Source organism: Dipteris shenzhenensis, chromosome 14, assembly GCF_047967505.1.
Source record: "Dipteris shenzhenensis isolate YYH24624 ecotype China chromosome 14, Dip_SZ_1.0, whole genome shotgun sequence".
Taxonomy (NCBI): Eukaryota; Viridiplantae; Streptophyta; class Polypodiopsida; order Gleicheniales; family Dipteridaceae; genus Dipteris; species Dipteris shenzhenensis.
In genome coordinates, this window is record NC_141609.1 from 16,881,528 (window position 1) to 16,907,828 (window position 26,301).

Consider the following 26,301-nt stretch of genomic DNA (forward strand, 5'->3'; position numbering starts at 1 on the left):
AATAAGATTCATCATAAATGATCCATCTAGAATGAAGCTATAATTGTAAGAAGAATCTTTACATTCATGCATGTATAATCAAATAATATTTATCTCACAAAAAAAAGCATAAAACAATACGTAATGTCCATCCAAAAAAATTAGTCATCTTAAGTAGATCCACCGATAACTACGTGAAAATTAGCGCAATCCATAGAAACAGATCTGCATATATTTCAATTTTAATAACTATGCATCTTCTACAAGCGCAACGACGTTAGTAACGAATGTAAAGGATCTTGCTATCCTATCTAATTGCATTTAAAAACATGTATAAATTATGAATGTGTAAATATGAGAACTAATGACTAAGAAAAAGACTTTCTTAGTGCACAAATTAATGTGAAATTGATATGCATGATATAACTAAATAATAAAATAGCATGCTCATACTATGTATTAAACCATGATACACTCTATAAGGGCATCAAAGATACATATATGTTGTTGTTGTTGCTCTTCTAAAACTTTCTTATATACAACATTTGTAGTGTGGTTTACTCTTGAATTCTTGACGTTGGACTCATTCATATTTTCGGAGATAAATACTTTAATAGCATTCAATGATCGTATACCTGAGGATTCCACATACAACTGACCATGACTAAACGCTTGTGTTGTCAAGTATAAGCCTAAAATAAACACTGTTTAACTTCGTGATTTGTTGATTATTGTTATGCCAAACATTAGACGAATAAGATATTACCTCCGTCGCATCTTAAATGGAAGTTGCAGATTATTAAGAATAGAAGTTATCCTTGGAATGAACACTTTGTCTCCGATATTAATACCAATAACAATCTCAATCTCCAACATCTTTGTGTAAAACTCTTTGCATATCAATCAGGTTTCATTGCACAATCCCTTTAAAGGATTCATGCTATATAATAAAATGATAGGAGCATTTTCCTTCAAAATCAACCAATGAGATATCACCAAGATCAAGGGTATTGAGATACTCTATTGCATAGTAAACATGCACATGTATCATTAATCGAATTTGCACTTAGATACTATTTTTTCTCCTCAAGCATTGTAATTAGCATGATACTATGGATTGTGTCAATCTCAAGGTTTCCAATTGACGCTCTTGAACATTTGTATCATGCCTCATCTAGGAACAATATGCATAATTTTGTCTCTGTGTAATACACTTTTGTCGTTGCATTCAATGGAACGATAGGCTAGGAGCATCAACATATGGGATGGATACGTGTTAAATATGCTCATCTTGAGGAAATAAAGGAACATACATGAGTGACATGTATGATCGATGTAAATTATATATTTTTTTCGATTCATCTATTAGCGGGGCTTAAAAATTGAATGTCTTGATAGCCAACATTGAGGTCATCGCCTGGTCCCGACAGGATAGAAACAACCTTCATCTCCTCGAACATGGAAGAGTGGTTCTCTAATTGTCATACTTCTGCATTTGGATTGCTTGAGCTGCTGTAACAGCTAGCCGTACTTTGTTTCTAGGTGAAGAAGTGGCTGGTTTGCTATCCTCTCATCGGGCTGTTGTGACACCTCAGTGTGACGAGGCCCAGACCCTGAAGTGGACATGTAGACTTAGTATATTTCCTTTGACCGCCATTGTATATAGCTATACAAAACATCTGTAAATATGTTTGAATAAATCAAGTGCTTGACCTTCAATGTACAGGGTTTGTGTGACACTCGAAAATGAAAGCTTGTATGGGTATATGTTAATGACTTGCAGCCTGATATAGTGGCTCTATAAGAGCACAAGCAACACATGTATGCAGGTAGGACAAGTCATTATGTTGGTTATCTTGTCAAGCATACTCTTCACCCATTGTGGCTTTAAATGATAAAGAAGACAGGTGGATCATCATTCAGTGTCTCATCTAGGGTGAAATACTCGAATTTGCATCTATTTATGCTCCTCAATCTTCTCATCAAAGAGCTTTATGAAACCGGCCTTCAATAACACGAAGGGCAGTGATCTTCTTCTACTCAGTCATAAACTTCATAAATAGCCCAATGCAAGCTTCAGTCACTTCAATCACTTAGCACAACTTAGAAAGAAACTTCAACAATAACAAAGGTTAGGCTAGAATGCCCCTGCTGAATGAAAATAGTACACAGTGCACCCACTGGTCCCAAATGCCTTGGCGCCCCTTACGGTATTTATTTAATGCTTCTGATTTACAATAGGGATTCAACCATGCACTGTTCCTCTCTGCAAATTTTCTACTTGTCTTCAAGGCATCTAATCCAAGTGCACCACTAGAATTCTCACTGTCAAGGCATACTCAGGCATCCACTTCTAATCTGACCCAACTGAGAGGCATTCAGGCATCCATACCTCTGACAAATTGAGCTCAAGGCAGCCTCAAGGCTATCACATGCATCCACATTATCCTTAAGCCTTTCATAGGAGCACCCTTGGCTCTGGGTGCTTGCTAGAATCTGTAGGACTTCTGAAAGGACTGCAAACAACACGCATGCACTGCAAAAAGCTGCAAAACAAGAAATAACAAGGAAAAACAGAACCCGGAGCCAATTCCCGCTGTTTGTGGCAAAGGGACGAGCTCCTTCCTTGCACCTATCCTCTGTCCAGGCTCCCTATAGGGTGCAGGTGCCTTCCAACAATCAGGATAAGAGAGAAATGAAGGTAGAGAGCGAAGGGTGAACACGAAAGAGCTGTAGAGGAAAGATGGTCCTCAGATCTACCTTGAAATGACTGTCTTGGGATGTGTGCCTGAGTCCTCCTAAGAGAGCATGCCAAAAGTAGTAGGTAAAGTTCCTCCTACAGCCTGCACTGGTGCATAATAGCTTCAGAAGCCACCATGCAGCCAGAAACATGTGTAGAAAGGTCCAGCACAGCAAAAGACAACCCTGGGCACCTGTTGGAGGCACTTGTACACGTCCGTACAGATTCTGTACGGACGTTTGTACAGTCCATACGAAAATTTTGAGAAAGTTGAAAAATGACTCCTGGCAGTTCTTAGAAGTGAGTACTAGCTTCGGAACAGCTGAATCATGCTTAAAGCGGTTGAAAACAGGCTTGAAACAGTTGAAACAGTTAAAAAACTTCTGGGAGAGTGAGGGGAGAGAGATGGAAGGTGGGGGAAGGGCATGCATACACATGCATGACAAATGGCATCTCCTTCTTGCCATTTGCCCCTTCATTAAAGTCCTAACCCCCATACCAAGGACAACGTTGGTTGTCCTTGGGCCCGACTTTTAGACCCCTCTTTTAGAGCCTTTGCCTTGCCCCTAGGACCTAGTGGTGCACCTAGACTTTGCCCCTAGGAACTTCTAGGAAGTGTGCACTTCCTCTAGCTAGTCCCTCACGGCCAAACCATTACAACATTTAACCATGGTTAACCCCAAGTTAAGCGTAGGTTGAGTTACGAAGATACTTTACACCACTTTTCGCGTCCCCGTCACATTTAAGTGGGAGGATATGCAGCAATATCCTTGGAGGCAGCATGCTTTTCTTTGTGGGGACTTTAATAATGCACCACTACAAGGGGATAATACTTCAAGTTATACTCACATGCTGGCCTTGGAACGTCACCATTTGTCATGCTTGATGTCTCAGCTTGGCCTTGTAGATCTTTGGACAGAGTTAAAACCCTTGCTTTCATGATATACCTTGGGTTGCTACAAGTGGGCATTGCGAAAGCTTTTGATATTGTGTAGATTTCGTCTCCCAGACTATGCAATCCTTAGGATTTGGCCATCGAATGCAACATGTTATCTACAAGCTGTATATTGATACTAAAGCTGCATGCATTTATTGAGAGATATTTCTGATCAGTGGACTTTAAATCGTTCAATGTGACAAGGATGCCCTCTTAGTGCTTTGCTTTATGCAATAGCTACTCATCCGATGCTTTGCTATATTGATCATCTTGTGCCCACAGATGTCTTGCATGGTCTGTAGATACGTGGAAGAAAGCCCATGATTGTGCAAGCTTATGCAGATGATTCATTCCTTTTACTTCATTAAGTATGAATGAAAACCGCGGAAGCAAGATCAAATGCGGGAGTACATCATGCTATGCATGAGGAAAAAAACAGCTCAAAAGGAGCTAATAAAAAACCTAGGCGGAGGCTGAAAATGCCACCTCAAACCTGAGGGAGACTCAAAGAAGAAATGAGATCCTCTCCAAACTCTGAAAAAAGTAACTCTCCTGGCAGTGGCTGCTCTAGAGGATCCCTGCATGCTCGCCCGTATGGCCATCAGAGTGTGTATTGTGTCGGTCCAAAAACAGGCCATAGCCTGGGAAGGGTGAACCTAGATATCCTCCATCGCCTCTGTACACCTGGCTCTCCAAATATGCCAAGCTGCTATGCTAACCAGAATCTCCCAAGACGTGTCTACTGAGGCATGAGCAGCTCTGAAAGGAGTGAAGGGAACATCCTGGAGGGAACAAGACTCAACTGACTGTCGCCGTACAATGAGAGCAGGATCTGGATCATGGCCCTCGAAAAATACCTATAGGCCAGTAAGAGATAACCAAGCTACTGAACCCCAGGTGATATAGAAAGGTGCTGTATGAAAGACACTAAAAATCCTAGCAACACCTTTCCAGATCGTCCTCGCATGTCTGCACTCCCAAAGGCAATACTGTACTAACTCAACTGCAATGTGGCAACGAGGACAAGTAGGGTCAGCCCTGAACCTGGCTCGTACGTAAGTACCGACGTCTCATACGTTGGAAGAAGTAGGCATTTCTTCGTCGAAATGAGGAGCTGCTAAACATTTTGTACAGAAACAACTCTAAGGAATTTTGGCGGAGATTCCTTGAGCGTAGGTCTCCATCACCCCTCACCGACACGAGAGTTTGATGTCCCACACTAGCCTACTCCAGATCTCATACATACACCTCGCCCCACCACTTGCAGGCTAGACTGAGCAGGGGATACGCCTCATTGGCTCGGCTAGAGAGACAATGCTTCCACTCCCACTTCCAGGACCCTCGGACCAAGGCTCTTCTCTTCGACCCCTTGGTCCGACCAGCCGGTATGTATGGCAGCCCTTGCTGGGGACCTGACATGTCAGACATAGAGTGGACACGGGTGGAGCGCCTGCAGATCCTTATGCTCTCACGGATGATCTGGGGAAAACCATTTGTACCACATAATATCATTTAGGCCGAGTTTGGTGCTTCTCCACTCCAGCTAGATGCAGCCTTTTAGACCATCACATATCTACACCGGGTTAGATCATACGAGGACTGCACATCAGGGAGAAAGAGGTTGCCATGGTTGGCTCTCCATTCCTCCATGAGGTTGGCAGCAGAGGGAGACGAGCGATGCTGGTATGCACGGCTCACAGAGGGTTTGTGAGACTAGGGTTTCACATCGATAGGATACCTCTTTTTCAGTATAATGTGGATGCCCCTCCCGTACTCCCACCCACCATCTCGATCGGGCCACACACCAACCAGGTCATTCGAGACGATCTCGTACAGCTACACACCTTTAGGACCTGGTTGGAGCCGAGGGGCTTCCAGTGAAGCTGAGCTTCTACAGAGATCACTGTCTTCGTATTTCGGAGAAGGGATTCATCACACCACAGGGGTACATTGAGCTTCATATGCCTCACTCACTCCGGATCTCCATCGGACAGTTTCGGGTATCGTCACACCGCCTCCGCATAGAGGGCATCAGAGCAGGGGGGTCCCTAGGGAGCATCGCATATGCACATTGTGTGACTGTCAGGAGGTTGAGTCGGAGGAGCATTTTATTTTCAGGTGCCCAGTGTACTATGAGGTCCAAGGTCGCTACCATTGTCTCTTCAGAGACGGCTCAGGGCTCCTTTCCAAATTACTTGCTTACCCAAATCAGAGATGCCTCGCGGCCTTCATTCACGAGGGGGTCCGACACAGAGAGTACTTACTCAAGCGACGGGGCTTGGCCACACCATCAGACACCTCTTTAGAGCAAGATCACAGGGTTCTTCCCATCGAGTGATATTGATTGTCCAGTCTCTAGCTGCAAACGTGACAGAGACCCCGACTCGACGACCGTAGCACGACACATGAGGCATCGAGGGGACACATAGATCACTCTAGGGAACCTCTCGTCATTGTTTAGACCCGGGACACGTCCCATGGGAGTCACGGTGGCTCTGGTCTTACGTCGAGCCTCCTCTTGGAGACCGAGATGCACGGCACCCCTTGACGGACGCTAGTGTCACATCACCGGCTATGCACCGGCCAGGGCGACATGACATACGGAGGATTCCGCTCCGCTCCAGTCTTTTTTTCTTTTCATTGTCACACCCATATGTATTTGATTATGTATGATCAGACTTAGGACCCAGGACGGGTGATGATGCTCGTTTAGTAGCTCCACCCTTACTGTGATTTGTATCAGGTTTTCTTTCAGTCTCATAGACCCATCGGTCTTCCGAAGACTAATATAAAATTTCTTTCTTTCTTTCTTTCTCTCCACAGGTTCATTGCAATCCCTCCATGAATAGAAAGCCAAAAGAAAAGAGTGATCTTTCTATTCTTGAGGGATTTCCAGAGCCTATGGCAAAAGTCTTTCCGCACAATTGCGGAAATTTGAAAACTATCCCAATGAGGGGCTCTGGGGGGCCTCCAACCTCTACTGCTGAGCTGAAATCTCCGGGCATTTCTGATTGTATAGCGAAAGAAGGGCTCTGGAGGGCCTCCAACCTCTACTGCTGAGCTGAAATCTCCGGGCATTTCTGATTGTATAGCGAAAGAAGGGGAAGCTGTTATCTCGGTGCTCCTCATGAATCCATTCCCACTCCCTTGGGTCCCACTATAAGAACCTACTAGGGGAACCACCATATAACAAGAGTCTCCAAGACCCCAGTGCAAGGAGAAGAGGATCGGGATCAAGATACCACTGTGAGTCCTTGTCCCACTCCATGAAACCTGCATGGTTAAAAGGCAACCTCCAAAAGAATATCATCAGACTCAATATCAAAGACTAGGGTATCCTCATGTGCTTCTTGCAAGGCAATAATCTGTAATAGATTGCCCGTCCCTCAGAACGCTCCCCACGAAGTGGACTTTGTGACCGGCATGTCATCTGTGTCAATCCACTCTGGCGGAATGCGTGCCTCTATCTGATGTATCCTGACTGCACTCGCTCTGAGGGGGCTACTGCTAAATGTCTTTGATCCTTTGGAAGTCTCCTAAAGGCTTGCCAGGTGTCCACTGTAGAAGCAGGTCCCCTCTCCCATCTAGACCACTGCATATAATGTGACACTCCAAGTGGCCGCCATGGTCATTCAAAATCGAGTCATTCCACATGATTGGCTGTCTGTGAATTTCTTCACGAGAGGTGGGTGGAACCCTGTAAAGAGTGTTTATGAAGCTGTCCCAAGCTTTCAGAATAGCAGCCATGAGAGGGGAAGGGGGAGATTTAAGATGGGCTGAAGTGAAGATCCATCTGATGGTGTCCATCCAATCTCCCCCATGAGATGGAGTACAAGAATGAATATTGCGTGAGAAAATCTTTCTAGGGCTCCTGTCTAGGCATCAATCCACGTACTACGAACTTGCAGAGTAAGGCCATACACTGCAAGTTCGGATCAATAATATTGAGACCTCCTTCTCCTGTGGGGAGAATGAGGGTCTCCCAAGCCACCCTGGCTAGAACATCTGAGGTGCCATCTTAACCGCTCCATAGGAAGTTCCTGATAGGTCTCATGAGCTGAGCAATACAACCTCTAGACCTGCACCAACAAGAGCAAATGAACCAGGGAGTGGCCAATAGTACCTGGTTCACAATCACAACTCTGGATGCAAGGTCAAGTTTGGAAGAACTCCAAAAGATGAGTTTCCTCCTGATACTTGCCAACATGGGAGCAAACTGTTGTGCCGGAGAGATGCCCACCCCAACTGGGCATCCCAGATATCTGACGGAAACACCCCTCTAAATCCAAGTGAACCCTATGTCATTCCCTCAGTCTAGAGTGTCCTCATCACTGATCCAAAAGCCATTGGATTTGTTTCAATTAATGTGTGCACTTGCCACAATGCAAAGCAAATCCAATGCCGTCTTAAATGAAGTCAGTGTCTGTGAAGTGGCATAAAAAAAAATAGCTGTATCATCTGCCAACTCACTGTCTAAGAGCTCATCCTCTTGCCTCAAAGGAAGCCTGAGCCCTACAATATCAGCTTGAGCTCTAACGTAATAGCTCATTGCGTCAGCCACAAATAAGAATAGAAAGGGGGCTAAAGGGCATCCTTGGCGGACTGATCTAGTAATCTCAAACTTGGCTGTGGGCTGATCTGTAAATGGCTGGCACCCCTCTGATCCATGCGTCTGAGAAACCAAAGCGAGTAAGTGTGCCCTCTAGAAAGCCCCAGTCTACCGTGTCATAAGCTTTCTCAAAGTCCAAGAGTAGAATGGCCAGCATGTGGCCATTATGCATGGCCCAGTCAGAAACCTCCCAAAATGAGAAGCCCAAAATGAGAAGATGTTGTCAAAGATGCTCCTGCGATGCACAAAGCCGGTCTGCGTTTCATGGATAAGATTTGTAAGAAAGAGTTGCAGACGAAGGCTGATAGCTTTAGCTAAGATTTTATACAAAGTTCCCAGCAAGGTAATCGGTCTCCACTGAGACACTAAATTCTTGCAACCCCTTTCATAATCAAATGAATGAGGCCCTTCGTAAGTGAGTTTGGCATCTCACCCAAGTCCCAAACACCCTGCAACGCTGAAGTAATGTGATCCCCAATCTGATCCCAAAAAGTTATAAAAAATATGGGGGTAAGTCCATCTGAACCAAGACACTTGCCCTTGTGAAGGGCAGAGAGAGCAGTCTTGAACTCTATGTTGGTGAAGGGTGCATCAAGTGAGACAGTCATATCCCCAGTCACCAGCCCAAGTAAGTGTTGCCAAATAACCATTCTAGCATCATCTGTGGCCTGAGTGTTAGGATTTGCTGTAAGAAGGGAGTCATAGAAATCGGTGGAAACTTGCAAGACGGCATCCGGATGTATGTGAAGAACTCCACCTGAGTCAACAAGCTGTGAGATGCTCTCCCTACTATGTCTGGGGCCAAGAGAAGAGAAGATCTTCTTGTTGATCCTACCTCCTGTCTGAGTCCAAAATGACTCTCTGGCATGAGAGGCATACTCTGCTCTCTGATCTAAAAGTGACTGCTGCTGGTGGGCCCTTGCTGCAACAAGGCGCTCCTAAATCCAAGCATCTGTAGGTCTCTTCTGCTCCTCCCTCTGGAGGGCAGCCAATTGCTAACGGATACCTATCTCACGCCTAAGGAGCTCACCCCTCCTGATACGAGTAACTGAAAGATAAAAGTCGCTAATACTAGAGAGGGTTGCAGCTAAGTCTGACGGAGAAAGCTGCCCATCCTGCATATGAGATATCCAAGTCCTCAACACTGTCTCTGTAAGGCCCTCCTCTGCATAAAAGGCATATGGAATGCAACACTGGGATAGCGGCCCCTCACATGAGGATCTGAAATCATCATAATCACTGGAAAATGATCCGAAGTGGACACCCCAGCTGCAATGCTAACAGTACCACCTTTATCAAGAGCCCAATCATCCACATAAAATCTGTCAATCCGTGCATGGATAGGCATCTGCAATCTCCTGTTCGACCAAGAAAACATGAGAGAATGTGGCTGAGTGTGAAAAGTATCATCGTGCCAAGCATCCCTGCCACTGTACTGAAATAGGAAGGCATCGCAAGCTGCCCTCTCTGGGGAGTGGATACCACCTTCCCTACCACCCTTTTTGTCTAAGGGCATTTCAACCATGTTGAAATCGCCCCCTATAATCCAAGCCTCTGCAATATGTGACTAAGAGAGGAGTTACTTCCAAAGAAGGGCATGATCCCCTCTAGAATTGGGTGCATAAAGGTTTAAAAGACCAATCTTATGCCCACCAATCAAAAGTATAATCCACTGAGCTCTAGAAGAGACTATGATCCCATGTCCAATCCACCAAGGGGAGTATAGAATAAGAAACAGAGATGCAAGTACCTTCCCCAGTGCCCAAGGCGGGTGACCAAAAAGTATGGCCTAAGAGAAGCTTACTTGGCTTGGCACAATCCTTGACATCCAATTTGTGTTCCTGGATCATAAGAATATCAATGGTTCCCCTAGTAACACCTGGATGAAGTTGGTAACGAATGAGCTGCCTACGGCGGTGGTGAGGTACACCCCCGAGGCCCTGAATGTTCCAAATGACAATCCTCATCTACAAGAGGAAGAGGCCGGATGGAAGATCCTACCTGACCAGGTAGTAGAGAAAGCCCTTTCCTGCGAAAAGTTCCTCCTATCAAGAGGAGGGAAGTCAACAGGGGATAGCACACCCACACTTGCTGAGGGGGAAACTCTGTCCATAGATTTCTAAAAGATGTGCTCCTTGAGCGTAGAGGGTACAAACTCCTCCTCTGCCTCAAACTCAACCAAGTCTGCTAGAACTGAAAATGAATTCTTGCGAAGAACCTTTGGAGCAGGATAATGAAGGAGCCTTGCGGAAGGAGGAGTGGAACCAATAACCCCCTTACCTTTGTTAGGTGTAGACAGAAGTGCAAGAAAAGGAGGGGGGTGCTGCAAGACCTCAGGAGAAAGCTGCATGACATCGGCCACAACTTTGCCGTTGTTGTCAAGTAAGGCACGGGTCTCTGCCGTAAGGATCTCCCTAGGTGAGCGCTCCTGCACATGAACACCTGAAGGGGCAGGAGTAGTCTCATCTGTACAAGGAACCAGGACAGGAATGTCTCCTGCTTGAAGTGACGGGTCCATGGCGCCATTAGTGGTGAGTAGAGGAGGGAGAGGATGCGGGGAGGGGGAGGCAGGGAAGGGGGAGGTGGGGAGGGGGGAGGGAGGAAGGCGAGTACAGAGGGAGAGAAGGTAGGGAGGGAGAGGGGGAGGCGGGAAAGGGAGAGGCCGGGAGGGGGATGGGATGGACCATCACTCACCGTAAAAAAATAGGTTGGGTACTTGTAAAGCTTAGGAAGAAACTAGAATATTAGAAGTTAGCCACTTGGCCTCTTCATGTTCGACTCCGAATTGTGCAATCTATTTTGGTGGCTTATATTCAGTTTTTCTTGCCTTTGTAGATCTTGGATAAAAAAAACACGTCTTCTTTCATGTCCCACTCTTATGGAGACTTTTGGTGCTCAAAGCATGGCCGCCGTAAGAGTATCAGATTACTCTCTTGGAGCATTTGTGCTCCCCAAAGATGCAGTCTCTTGAACATATTAAATATTCATATTCATATTTGGGCACACAAGGGAAAAATGATGCTGCAATTTTTGTAGGGTCATCAGCCAAGGGCTGCCGTGATCTTTCATGCAGTTGACCACTCCTGCTTTTGGGCATTGGCATCCCAACCCATGGGACTTCATTCTGGGATATATTCATGGTACGGTTAAAGGATTTCCTTCCGTTTCTAAAACCTGGAAGGAGATTCTCTCTCATCTCAAATGGCATGGTCGTGACTCTCAGGATGGGAATTCCTTGCACGTTGAGAACTTGCACTAGTCAAAGGCATTTTATCCTCCCCTTGCTTTAGAAGAACCAAGCGCTTGTATTTTATTTCATCCAAAGGAATTACACTTGTTGGTGATGTATTTCATGATGACAGTACTCTATTGGCTTTTCCTTTTCCGGCCAGACAGTATGGATTGGGGATGCATTATTGATCCCTTTGGCACTATCTTTCTCAGATGCTTTACTCCTTTTTGCCGGTATCGGAGCTTATGCATCGCCTTTGGTCTTTGTATCGCCAGGGTTCTACCCGCCCCATTACGCCTGGCTAATATCTCAATGGCTGGTTTAGGCAGGGTTTTGATGTCGCCTCCTTGGATATCGCATCATGCGAATCAGCCTTGGTTTTTAAATCGTAATACCAAATGGTGGCATAAAATATTGTAGCAGCTCTGGTCCTGCAAACTTCCACTTTGTCAGCAGGTTTGTCTATGGTGATTGATGCTTGGTGTTATTCCTTTTGGCCCACCCTTGACATGTAGACATATTGCTCCTGCTCTATGTCATAGATGTTTGACTCCCAGGGAATCCTTGCTCATCTTTTTTAGAATTGTCCTATCATAAGTGATTTCTTGCTATTTCTTCAGCAGCGCCTTTGAGCTCACTTTCCAACTGCTTCCATTGGCAAGCTTTTTTGGATCTTTGGCATTCACCTACGGCGAGCTGAGTTTGATCTATTTTTCATGTGGGCTCGATATTGGGCACTTTGACTCTGCGGAAAGATAGGAACCAGGTGTCTTTCGGGAACCTACTTCTTCCATGTTCAAGTATTTCTGGATGTCGCTCATGCAATCCTCTTATGATTGCATGTCTGTTCATCAGATAGATTATACCATCTACTGGTCCTACAATGAATTTTCTGATCTTGTATTTGCTGATCCCCACTTTGGGGACAGCCTCTTTTTAATATAAAGATACATGGATTTCACCCCAAAAAAAAAGTGTGTTGCAAATTTTCTTGGAGCTCTGTGCCATCCACAAATTCAGTAGGTCATGTCATCAGCATGGTATGGCCATGCCTAGGATACTCCCTTTGCCCTTTTGTTGCAGTTCTCTAACCTTGAACTTCACATTTATTTTGGTGAACCTGCAATTCGTGACCATGCCTATGGTTGTGAGTAAATAGGAATATGCTTGTATATGTCTTCTCAATAGGCAAATGCAGGGCACATGCCTTTGTGCTTGCCCATATATACATGCATGCATATACAGACACAAACAGAGCGTTTTAAGTTGAGCATGTCACTTTTCACGTCGAGACATGCATTTGCATGAGCATGTATGAATATGGGTTAGTCATCCATGGTCCTTACGCACATCTATCTGTGAGTACAGTAGTCCTCATTTGTGCTTGCTTGCATATGGTTTCCCCAAAACACTCCATTTTCGTACTAATTTTTGGCAACTGAGATAAACTCAAAGCTGTGGTTGGAAAGGTATTGGAACTCGGGGCCTTAATTCGTACAAAGCAAGTGACATCGCGTGAGCTGGTGGACATATTTTTGAAGCGACTGAGAAGGTAGGACGTGACAAGTTTTTAAACATTCAAATCTTATTGTGTAGTTTTCAGCATCTTCCATGCTGGGCGCAATAAATTATTGCTCATCTCTGTAATTTTCGACATGATTTACGCATGTGTAAGGCTCAGAGGTTCATCACAATGCTAGTGCTATAATAATAATTTTTTTGAAGTGGAGAGCTCTACCTTTTATGATGTGCCAAAAGCTTATTGTACAGCTTCCTTTTTGTTGGTTCATTCAGGTACAATTGTGTCCTTCAGGTTGTTATATCATACACAGAAAAGTTGGCCTATGAGGAAGCTGCGACTGCGGATGAATTGACAAAAAGGGGCATCTACCTTGGTATGTTAGAGTTGGTAGATTAAACCATAGATACTTATCAATGAATAAAAGGAACCTTGTTTAGGGGACCCTTGATGTGGATGTTTATTGGAAGGTGTGAAATCTATTTACATCTTAGAAAAGCAGAGTAGGTGAAGCTGCCACAGTCTCACAACTTGAACCTCTACTCTATTGTTAAGGTGTGCATGCTTTCTGACCAAAGTTTTGACAGATTTCTCCTATCCTTGATCCAAATTGCCCTTAATGACATGTCTGCAGCATGCACACCGGCAGATCCTTCAAGCTGTGATATTGAAGATGATATCCTTTAGTGTATCATAATAGTGATAGCTTGGGTCGACATTCCTATGCAAGGCATGATATTCAAGTAAGCTGATTTGGTGCCCAAGGGACTGAAGCGATTAATTTAATGCCTCATACTCAATGGCCCTGGGTCAATTGTAAGCCACAATGCTGGCTGACAAAAACTGCAATCAGTCATGTCAGTCCCCTAGAGCAAGGATTACCCAGTGGTGGAAACCTATAAAACACCGGCCCACCCATCTCTGGTCAATCATTAGAGGGTTCTGACTGAATCAAGCCTAGACACACGGCTTTGCAGTCTCAACATCTTGCAAGACAACATTATAATAATAGAGACCCAACCCTTTCATTGAGCTTTGCTCTAAGAGGTTCTTTCATACTTAATATAAGTCTATCTTCCACACAAAAAAAAACGAGAGAGAGAAAGTAATTAGAGATGGAAGGCAGCAATATTGCTGCACATGGGTAGCATCACATAATAGGGACCCACTCATCCTTTGTAAAGAAAGAAAGTCTATTAATGTCCACGGGAGACCAAAGGTCTATGGGACAATAGAAAAAACCATCTAGTACATCAGCTCAGGGAGGGCATATAGCAGCTCCCAAGGAGTGCATAACTCTAGTTATTTAGAATACCTAAGTTAAATCCTAAAAGAAAGCATATATAATCGGCCATAGATTATTTTAAGACTGAGAGTCTTTTGGTTTGATTTAGACTCCCTTATGAGTGCTATTCCTCCACGGTACCTTCCATCCTTCCTGTCAGCCTTAACTTTGGCTAATTCTGTGGCTTTATCCTTCAGCTGAGCTCTTGTGAGTTCCTCGGCTATCCATCCCTTGGTCCCTTTCAGCTTGTAAGACTGCCGTAGAACCTTGAATCGTAAGTCTCGTGAATTAAATGTAGTGACAGCATGTCCTTCATGTTGACCAATACGAACTGATCTAGCTTCGCCATCTTCGTTACGATTATCAGGCTTGTCATTCTCATTTGCTGTCCAGTCAATGTTAGGCATGGCTGCTTTGATATGTGCTATGGTATCATCGAATCAGTCCTCCTCATGTACTATCCATCTGGAAGTCCCCCTATTCTGATTTTAAGTGCAATATCTTGTCTGGCTTCATGGAGCCCTAGTCGCTCAAACCATCTCTCTGTGCGTGCATACCAGCACCTCTGGCCCCCTCCTGCTTGAGAGAGTCATTGAAGAGGACAATGCTAACCATGGCAGCCTGTTGCGTCCAGAAGTGTAATCTCCATACTCCCTGACTTGGTACAGATATGTGATGACCTGAAATGCAGCATCTAGCTGTAACGGGGATGACCCAAACTCAGCTTGAATGATCTGGTGCGGAACAGATGGCTTACCGCGGATCATCCGTGATAGCATGAGAACCTGTAGCCGCTCCACACGAGTCCACTCTATATCCAACAAGTTTGGCCCCCAGCAAGGGCTGCCATACATCCCTACTGGGCAGACTAAGGAGTCAAAAAGCAACCCCTTGGTCTCCGGATCCTGAAAGTGTGAGCGGAAGCACTGCCTCTCTAGTCTGGCTAAAGAAGTGTACCCTCTGCTCAAAAGGGCATGCATCGTGGGTCTCATAGTGAAGATGGGTCCGGAGAAGACAACCCCAAGATACGTGTATGATGAAACTATCTCAACAGGTGACCCATCAAACATGAACTGCTCCTGACTCGTGACGGCTCGAGATGTGTTGAACATCATAACCTTGGTTTTACCGAGGTTGACCTTCAAGTCATGGGACTTACAGAAGGACTGTAGTGCGTCAAGGTGTCTCTGGAGCCCCTCTGTTGAGGAAGACAAAAGAGCCACATCATCTACGTAGAGCAAAATCCGAATCAACATGCCAGCAAGAGAACATCCATTCCCCCCCGTGTCTGCATCAATGTCTCGAGCTTCGTCTATGTAGAGGCCAAACAGGGTAGGTGATAAAGGGCACCCTTGTTTGACCCCAATAGTGCTCATGATGTCGTTTGTCCACCCAGATCCTGGCCGGACTCTGCCTGTGACTCTCTCATAAAGCACCATGATAGCCCAAATGATCTCCTGGTCATAACCCAAATCCTGTAGGTGCCGGATGAGGCGGGCTCTCAAAACCGTATCAAATGCCTTGTGGAAATCCACAAAGCAACATTAAACCCTTTGCTTCCGTGCCCTTGTCTCCTCGATGATGCATGTGAGCGTGAGAATGTGGTCCATGGTTCCATGATCACGTCGGAACCTAGATTGTCCTGATGCTCTACGTCCTCTACACTCCGCAAATCGGTTGAGCTCGGAATCAAGCACTGATGCATAAATCTTGGACATGACATGTCCAATCATGATGGTCTTGTAATTCTCCGGGCTCATGGGATCCCCTGCCTTGTGTATGGGTGAAATAGTATTAATGGTCCAGGTGCGTGGAAACCCCAAATAGATAGCCTCATTAAAAAGCTTTGCTAAAATCGGGGCTAGGAGGTTAATCCCATAATCAATGAACTCAGTGCATAGTCCCTCGTGATCCTTCGCTCGGCCATTATGCAGTTTCACCACAACATCCTTCACTCCCCCCTTAGTGAAGAGGGTACAGGAAGTGGGGCGTGGCAAATGTGAGAGGTCAGGGACTGGCTGATCAGGGATGTCATATAGTGTGCGTGCGTAATTATACCAGACCTGAGTATTAGTGAGTGGTGAGGGGGACCATCCCTCAAGAAATCTACACCAAAAGTCCTTAGAGTTGTTACTAAACAAAATGTTTAGTAGCTCTCCCTCGTTCTTGCGAGCAAAATCTAGTTTCTTCCTACGTACTAGCCACCGATATACTCCCGTAGCGTCTTTGGCTCGTTCCCAAGACTGTTTTTGGTTGCGAGTTTGAGATGATGGCATTAAGCCTTACACTCATCATCGTACCAACTATTGCACGGTACAGTCCCAGGTGGTGGTGGGCGGGTGGAGCCTCTAACAAGGCATTTAGGGACTTGCTGTTCCATCTCTTATCCTCCTACAGGGCATTTGAGATGAGCTCTTTCTTTGCTGCTGAGGTGCCCTTTTTGACTACCACTATGCCACCTCAAAGCTCTTCTTTCCCTTTAGTGATCTATTGTGAGAATTCAGCATGCTGCATAGTGGCTTGCATGGCAGCCATATCCTTCCTATTTTTTTCATTTTCTGGTTCAAACTCTTCCGATCTTTCCATGCTTTCTTCTCCTCTTGTGTCTAGAGGTCTTTGTCTGCTCTTTGAGTGTGTTCAGCTCATCATGAGGGGTGGCTGAAACTCTCCTCTACAATTGATTGCGTGTCCTCAATGTCTGATTTTCCACTTTAAGATTGGCAATTTGAGTCTCCATTCCTTGATTAATGAGGCATGGTGGCAGTTTTTTTCATTCAATGCTCAGACCATCTCCTCCTGCATTTTGCTTAGTTGAATTTCTGCCTTCCATTTGTCCATTTGCTCTTGCATGGAAACCAGCAGCTTACACATGAGTTTATCATCATCCTTGCTCTCCCCTAGTTGAGAGAGAGAGAGAGAGAGAGAGAGAGAGAGATGCATTTGCAAGCCTACATTTAGTGAAGTATGGGTTTTATGTCTTACTATGTTATGCCATTGATTATCTATTGCACTGTAATTGTCTTTGTAGGGCCACTACATGGAATACCATATGGCCTTAAAGACATCATCGCTGTTCCGAAGTACAGAACTACGTGGGGCTCAAGTTCATTTAGAGATCAAGTTATCGATAAAGAAGCATGGATATATCAAAGGTCTTTGAAGCATTTATCAGAGTTTTCCTTGCTGACTTTACTCCTTTAAATGACTACTTTGGACTTGTGATTATGCACTGTTTTTGCATGTTCTTTTACTTTTTAATGGTCCTTATATGCCTACTTCTTGCTCCTTCCCCACTTCCTTGCCAAGAATGGAAAAATTATATAATTTATAAACTGAAGGCTGGTTTATATGCCCTTTTTGCCTTTATAACTCAGTATTTATCCTCGTGGTTATTCTTTCATGGAGATGTCATAAAGAGTTTCTGATAGTATTGAAACCATCTATGGTTAATCTATTCATTATTAGCTGATGGCATGATTAACTTTGAAAATGGGTAGCACAATAGATAGGCACTAGCACTGGTAAATGACATTTGCTCTTTTAGCTTCATAATCCAGTATGTATGATTTTGGTTATTCAATGTCTGAGGCAATCATAAAACAATTGCCTTAGTGACATTGGAAATAGGAAAACTTGGAGAAATTGGAGTTTCCAAAGACTCTTATGATTTCTGTCCTTCCAAAGAGTCGAGAGGCCCCAATATCGGACCCATGCAAAGAAAAGATAAAAGTCTGGCCTCGGTGGATAGATGCATAAATGTCCAAAGTAATCACGATGACCAGCCTTAGAGTGTTGATTATGCTCTTGCAAACAAACAATATCTGGCTGCATTTTATGTACATAATTCCAGAAAAGCCTCCACTTCGAGACATTGCAGAGGCTCTGTACATTGTATGTAAAGCACTTAAGTGTTTGATGCATGGAAGAGATATATACAGAAAAGTATAAGTATGAAACAAGATATGAGAGAGGCAAAGCCTCTGCCTGCATGGGCTGCATGCCTTCATGATCCATGAAAGATATAGCATTCTCCCCTTCTTCAGAATCACATATGGGGATGCCCTTCTTCAAAACCCCCACCCAATTTTGAAGGACAGGAGCTGAAGTGGAAGCCTGTCTTGGTGAGGGAGAAGAAGCATCCCATTGACGAGATTGAAAGGGGCGTTGCTTCAATACTACCACCTTCTTAGGCTGTTGAAAACCATCCCGATCTGTTCTCACAGATTCCTTCATCTTCTCTTTTTCTTTTTCTTTTCCTTTTCCAGCAAGTGATTGCACTTGATTGATTGGTTTGGCATTCTTTGCTCCATTTCTATTTGCTGTCTTAGCTTGCAAATTCTCATTCTTTTCCCGTGTCTGGGGCAGTAATGCATTGGGAGGGGGCTGATGTAGAACCATTGGACATTCAGAGGGACATTCAGAGGCTAGGTGCCCAAACTTGTGGTAGGCAAAACAAGCTCCCACAAACACACCCCATTTCAATTCAAAATACTTTTTTCCCAATTGCACTCCCTCAACTTCCACTGCAATAGAAGGAGGGGTGGGTGAATCAGTGTCCCAGAGAATGCAGAACCTGTTGCGGTTTCCCATAGGGTGTGGAGGACAAATGACCTGTCGCAAAGTAGCAGCCAGGCCAGGCAATTCTTCATGTATATAGTCTGGGAAGTTAACAACCTCAACCTAGACAGGACAATGATGTCGTATAAGACTTTGATAATCCTTGTTTGGGGACCAAGGCATAGCATAAAAGAGGGGAGAAAGCTCAAGTAACCTCTGCGTGCATACAACATCTGATAAATGCACCATAAAAGCCTCTAGATGCAAAATATACTCCCTCTACAAAGCATCCTCCAAGGATGGACTTGATCCACTATGCGACATCACTGGCTGCTGGGATTCTTCTTGGAAAGAAAATTATAACCGCGGTTTGAGAATTTCCTGAGAGGATTCACGAGGGAGGGCAATTTCAATTTGTACGTGACCTCTGGAACTGGTTTGCCCCATTCCTGTCGTGACTGCTGAAAGTCATCCTTGAGGGTATCAAACACATATTGAGCTTCCATAGTAAGTTCATCATCTTGTGCTGCAGGCTGTGAAGGGCGGCGCTTAGCATCTGCAGATCTTTCTTTTCGAGCATATGTACTAACAGCCGAACTTGAAGCGATGATTGAAATACGACAAGGCAAGAGGGACTGTACGGAGAAGTAGAGAATCAGAAACAAGCGAGACACAGGAGGGTATGGAAAAGCACAGGAGCGAGAACTCGAGACTGCACGGAAAATATACTGGTTTGTACGGACAAGACCAGACTGTACGAAGGTACGGTCAGGGCTGTACGGAAAAGAGCAGACTGTACGAAAAGGGCAGACTGTACGGAAACAGGAGCGGAGCTGTACGGATGGGGCTGTACGGGAAAGAGCAGACTGTACGGACGGGGTTGTACGGGAAAGAGCAAAATTGTACGAAAAACACAAACGGAGCTGTACGGATGTACGGAAGGTAAGCTGCAGGGAAAAGTACGACGATGCAGACAAGCGAGAGCTCTGTTCGAAGCTGTGCAGAGGTAAGCCAACCTTAGCGTAGGTGTTTGTACTGCCGTACGAAAACCGTACGGCGGCCGTACAGTTGTACGATTAGAAAGGGCGGTTGTACGGGAGCTTTGGCAAGGGTGAACAGCAGAGGCCTGCTCTCTCTCTCTCACACACAATTTTTTTTTTTTTTGGGTGAAACCAGTAACTATATTATTAACATGAGATCAATGTACATGACATTAGACTCCAAAAGAGAGCCTAATGGAAGAACTCAAAAACAGTCAGAAAATACTTCAAGGCTAGTAGCATCCAGGTCCCTCGCAACATAACTATCATATAGAGATTGCTTGAGGGACATTCTGAAGAAAGCATATGCCTGAGGAAACTGTTGTCCCATCCTAGAATGCAATCTCTGTGTCCAAATAGTCCATAGTACCCAAAAACGAGCCCAGTGAAAGAAAAGGAGGAATGGAGACATTTGAGATGAGGAGCATCCAAACATCCAGAAGAGTTTCCCGAATTTGATAGAGGGAAACCAAAGCCGCAGCAAATGAGAGACATGAGTGATCAATATCTGAGAGTGCGGGCAAGACCATAACAAATGGGGAATTGTCTTACGGTGATGAGAACAACGAGGGCAGGAAGGGGAAGCAATGCGACGTGCTGCCAATTTCACCCCAATGGAAAAAGCTCCCACAATATATCTCCAAAAGAAAAGCCTCTGTTTCAATGGCAATTTAACTTTCCAAATTTTCTTGAGTTGTGATTGCCACCAAGATAAAGGTCTATCCAAATTCCAAAGAGTGTTGGCATGCTTATCAATCCATGGCGGTGGAAGAAGAGATCTGTAAACCATCGAGGAGGCCAGATTATGCATTGAAAGTGAACAGGTATCGGGAGATAAGGAAGTCAGATTCCAGTCCAGTAATCTGTCCTGTACAAACAGTGGAGGAACAGGAACAAATGGCTGCAACATAATTGTAAGTATTCTCCAAATGGGCCTATGATGCAGACCCAAGGGGAATGTCCTGCAAGCTTGTGGAAATGAAAGCACATAACCATGTTGATCCACAACATCTCCGACAAATCTTATGCCCAATTTCATAAGATTATATGCTTTAATAGGAGCCTGTAAAGCAAGAGGAGATTCAAACACCTTGCTCCAATGGATGCTTTCCAAGCGAAGAGAATTACCATGATGGGAAGAAGCACCTGACCATTTAGCATAAGAGAGAATTCTCTTCCAATCATGAATAAAAGCAGTAGAAACAGGACAACCGGGAATTTTCCCCTGAAATGTGGACATGACTGCTTCCCAGTGATCTGTAATCCAATGCCCATATGCATGGGACATCATGTTACCACACATAGCTGCTAGCATAATAGCCCATGGTTGTTTTTGCTGAAAAAAATCAGCAATCATGGTACTCTTTCTTGCCAACATATGAAACTGAAGATTGAGAATATTCAGTCCCCCATGAGTCTTAGGAGAACAAACGGACTGCATGGGAAGTAGTCGCAAAGCCTTTTTGTGAGATTTGCTTTTCCAAAATATCTCCATAGCCTGGGACATATAGGAAGCCAAATGCTTAAAAGACCAGGGAAGAAGAGGCAGATAAAATTGCACATATGCTATAATGATAGACTGTACTATCCGAAGTCGAACATGTAGAGGCCAAGTGGACAAATGCCAGTATTCCAGCTTCTTGTTTATCTTTTGAAGCACCCATTTGAGCTGTTGTTGAGTGGTGATATTCCAGCCAATGGGATACCCTAAATGCATCACAATAGTATGGGAAGAGATAATGTGGCCTGGCCAGAGAAGTGCATGCCAATCAGCTTCTTTCAATGCTAGAAGATTTGATTTCTGAAAGTTAATATGCAGTCCAGCAGCTATGCCAAAATCATTCAGAGTATGCATCAAATGAGAGAGATCATTTTGAGAATTCCTGGGCATAAAATATGAATCATCAGCATATGCCTGTGCAAGAAACTGCTGTGCCCCTGGAATTTTCAAGCCATGAAGCTGCCCTGTATCTGCAAGATGGTCCATATGCAACAATAACGGATGAGTAGCAGTGGCATACAGTAACGAACTAAGAGGGCAACCCTGTCTCACCGAGCGGGTCATAGTCCATGTTCTTGACAACCCACCACCAAGCAAACACTGCGCGGTGGCATGAGAATAGAACCAGTAAATAATATGGACCAGCCGAGGGTCAAATCCCAATTTATGCATAGTCTGAGAAATAAAATCCCAATGGATAGTATCAAATGCTTTCGCAATGTCCACTTGCAGAATGAGAACATCTTGCTTGGAATATTTGGCATACTCAATTGCAAGCAAAGCATTGGAGATGTTGTCAGTAATCTGTCTTCTGGGAACAAACCCATATTGCCTGGGATGAAGTCCTGCTTGCAAGATAAATCGGACCCTGAGGACAATCATTTTGGCAATGAGTTTGTAAATGACTGGCATAAGAGATATGGGCCGCCAATCAGCCATTGTCTCACACAACCTTTTTTTAGGGATCAATTTGACAAGGCCATGTTTCCAAGAAGAAGGAAGAGATTGCTCTGCCCAAGCATGATTGATCATAAGAGGCAGAGTGTTTTTGAGTTCACCCCAAAATGCACGGAAAAATTCAATAGTCAATCCATCCCAACCAGGAGAGCTGCCTTTACGTAAATGACTCAAAGCATCATCCAGTTCATTAAGCATAAAGGGCTGTCCCAATGCATGAGCCTGTTCCAGAGACAATATCGGCTGAACATGCATAAGAAATTGAGACCTAGCTGCATTCACTTGCATTGAATGATCAGGCTGAGGAGAAAAGAGATGCTGGAAATGACTAGAGCATTGCGATTCCAATTCTGATTTGGAGGTGGTCCAGGTGCTATCATCTTGCTTGATCCTGCAAATATCCTCCTTTCTCCTATCCGCATGCAGGCTTTTAAAGAAGGCTTTGGAGGAACAACCCTTATCCAAAAGGGGTTTCATGCGAGCTCGGATTTGCCACTTCTTTAATTTGCGAAGATCATTTTGATGGATGAGATGAACCACATAAGCACAAGAATCCTGTTCAGAGGAGGTGAGCTGCCCATAAGAGTTGATTATATCCATTTGTTGCTTGTGAGATTGAGCCCATTTCAGCTTAAGCCTGAGGTTTCCCATGTAACTCCGTCCATAATCTTGAATAACAGCCTGCAAACGATGGGCAAGACTGATCCAAGCGAAATCCATGTCCTCCTGAGCATGTAAGAGGAGGGGACGGACAGCCACTCTCACCATGTTCTGAAATTGTTGATGAAGCAAATAAGCAGTATTGACATGGAGCAGGCGACAACCAAAAAAAGGCATATCATCTGTCAAATGTGCTATAGATAATGTCAAACATACCGGAAAGTGATCAGATAGCAAGAGGGAATGATCAACCCATAGTGCACATGTGAAACTAGCATACTGTTGAGCATGCAACAAATACCATCTGTCAAGTTGAGCCCAGTAATGAGTAAAGGCATTGTGACGGTATGTATAGCCCATATCTCTGTCCCTTGTTGAGAGCCATAAATCTTCTGCATGCAAGAAAGAAAGCATATCCTCCCAATGTCAAAGCTCAGTGGGGATCATGTGAGAACGATGAGTGGTGTTGTCTTGGATGGCAGGTGAGTTATTAAAGTCTCCACACAAAAAGGCATTAGACAGCCATGGATATTGTTTGAGGGAGGCCCACATTCGAGCTCTTGTCGCAGAAGTTTGAGAGGCATAGACAGATGCTATTTCATAAGGATCAGCATGATAGATGCATTTGATCACCATCCAGCGACCCTGGGGGTCATTGTAAGCAACCGTGGGCTGCATATCATGTTTCACTAGCATGCATACCCCCGAAAAGGACATTGTACCAGCATAAAATATGTCATAACCAGCAAAGTGGGCCAGCCAAGAAGTGTTGGTTGTGTTCCTATAAAGAAATTACATCGGGGTGCATTCTATGTACATAGTGCCAAAAAAGTCTCCACTTATTGACATTACAAAGACCTTGAACATTGTATGTAATACAAGTGATTGAAGTAGACATAGAAGATATGTACAGCCAAACCAAAAAGCATAGTAAAAGTATAAGTTGTCAGGCCTCAGCCATGACATCGAGGTCCACTTGGCCTCCTGGATCATTGGCTCTATTATCCTCATCATTGTCACATACAGGGATGCCCTTCTTGAGCACATCAACCCACAGTTGAGAAGTGAGGCTATCAGCAGGGGTAGAGGCCTGACCAGGGGTGGAAGTAGAGGCATCCCAATGGCGAGATTGTAACGGTCGTGGCTTGAGCGCAAATTCCTTTTTGGGTTGCTGCTAGGCACCTTGGGGAGAGGCAGGAGATTCTGAAATTTTACCCTTTCCTTTATCCTTTTGCTTGGCTGAAATCTGAACCACATTTTCTTTGGGAGGGACAGATTTAGATGCCGCATCACCCAACTTGCTAGGCATAGCCTTAGGCCTCGGACCGTCGGGGTTCTTGTATGGCCAAAGGAGGGTGGAATACTTTAGACCAAAAAATATTCTCTACCCTCAAAGAGTTGCCCGAGAGAGAGTTCCTGCCATGCCATTCCAAATGGGATAGAATATGTTTCCAATCAAGAAGCAGACGAGAGACAAAAGGGCATCCTCTGATCTTGCCTTGGATAGAGCCAAATAAAAAATCCCATTGAGTAAGCTGCCAATGCCCAAAGGCAGATGTATGAAGATGTAATAAGAGAGAGCGGATCATGAAAGCCCAAGGCTGATCTTCTTGCATAAACTGTATCATCATTTTCCCTCTGTGAGCAAGTAAATGCATTTGAATATTGAGAATGTTCAGACCTCCGTGCATCTTGGGAGAACAGAGACGATGCATAGGGAGTAATCTGAGACTTTTCTTGCCATGTTTTGAACGCCAGAAAATTTCCATGATAGTTGACATAAATGAAACCAGATCTGCCTTAGTGAACATAGTGAGAGGCAGATAAAATTGTATGTATGCTATCAAAATGGATTGTGTGATTCGCAGGCGACGAACATGTAATGGCCAAGTTGCAAGCTTCCAATATTCAAGTTTTGCCCTTAACTTTGCTAGCACCCAATCAGTTTGTTGTGAGCGGGTGAGTCCCTAGCCTAGAGGATAACCAAGATGTCGAATGAAATGAGAAGCGGGGACAATTTCCCCAGGCCACAGAAGGTTGTGCCATTCCTGTGCATGTAATGGCAGCAATTTTGATTTCTGAAAATTTACCCGAAGGCCAGCAGCCAAACCATATGTGGAAAGAGCATGCATAATCATGGACAAATCAGCCCGAGTATTTTTTGGAGTAAAGAATGAATCATCAGCATATGCCTGAGCAATCATGCTGCGACTACCAAGAATCTCCAAACCGTGCAACTGGTCAGTGTCCAAAAGGTGATCCAGATATTGAAGCAGTGGATGAGTAGCTATGGCAAAAAGTAAAGCACTCAGGGGACATCCTTGCCTGACAGAGCAAGCAAGAGTTCAGGATGGGGAAATATCTCCTGAGAGTATACAGGCAGCTTCACTATCTTGATATAGCCAAGTGATGAGCTGCTGCATTTTTGTGCCAAAACCCAATGCTTGCATAGTCGATGAAATAAAATCCCACTGAACAGTATCAAAGGCTTTGGCAATATCAATTTGCAGTAACAAAACATCGTGCTGTGTATATTTGGCATATTCAATTCCAATGTAGGCATTAGCAATGTTATCGGTGATGTGCCTGCGCGGGACAAAGCCATATTGAGCAGGATGCAACCCATCATGTAACATCCCCTTTAGCCGATCGACAATCATTTTGGTGGTGACTTTGTAAATTACGGGCATAAGAGTGATAGGTCTCCAATCTGCCAAAGACTCACAAATTTGTTTTTTGGGAAGGAGCTTAACAAGACCTCTCTTCCATGTGTCCGGCATTTTCTGATTTTGCCACGCAGCATTCACCATATATAGCAATGAATGCTTCAAAATAGGCCAGTAGGCTAGAAAAAACTCTAATGTTAAACCATCCCATCCAGGGGATATCTGACAGTTCCCTCTCAGTAAAAGGTTCCTCCAATTCCAAAGCTTGAGGAGGGGAAATGATAGGAGAAACATGTTGCAACAGTAAATTTCGTGCAAGCAAAATCTGTTGCGAGAGAGGAGCTGGAGAGCCAAATTGCTGAGAGAAATGATGCACACAAAAGGAAGCAAGCTGTGACCGTAAAGTAGTCCATGATCCATCCGGCATAAGCACTCTGCAAATTTCTGTTTTGATTCTCCTTTGATGTAAACTTTTGAAAAATTCTTTGGAAGAGCAACCTTTATCTGTAAAGGCTCTTTGTCTTGCTCTAGTCTCCCATTTTGCCAGTTTCCTGTGATCATTTAGTTTAAGACAATGTCTGGCCTGGCATAGTGTTGTTTGCTCATGCAAGGACAACGA

The 26,301-nt window shown here is 44.4% G+C and overlaps 1 protein-coding gene across 2 annotated transcripts in view; it reads left to right on the top strand.

The window, feature by feature from the left end:
* LOC147894270 (Amidase family protein) overlaps nt 1-26,301 on the top strand; it is a 194,831-nt gene that overhangs the window by 36,670 nt on the left and 131,860 nt on the right. For both annotated transcript variants that reach the window (XR_015542124.1, XM_087385054.1), the window contains exons 6-8: nt 12,967-13,049; nt 13,292-13,392; nt 17,330-17,453. Coding sequence is in view for 1 of the 2 variants with exons in the window: in XM_087385054.1 (XP_087241180.1) it covers nt 12,967-13,049; nt 13,292-13,392; nt 17,330-17,453 (308 nt within the window). In the remaining variant the exon portion in view is untranslated. The remainder of the gene's footprint in view (nt 1-12,966; nt 13,050-13,291; nt 13,393-17,329; nt 17,454-26,301) is intronic.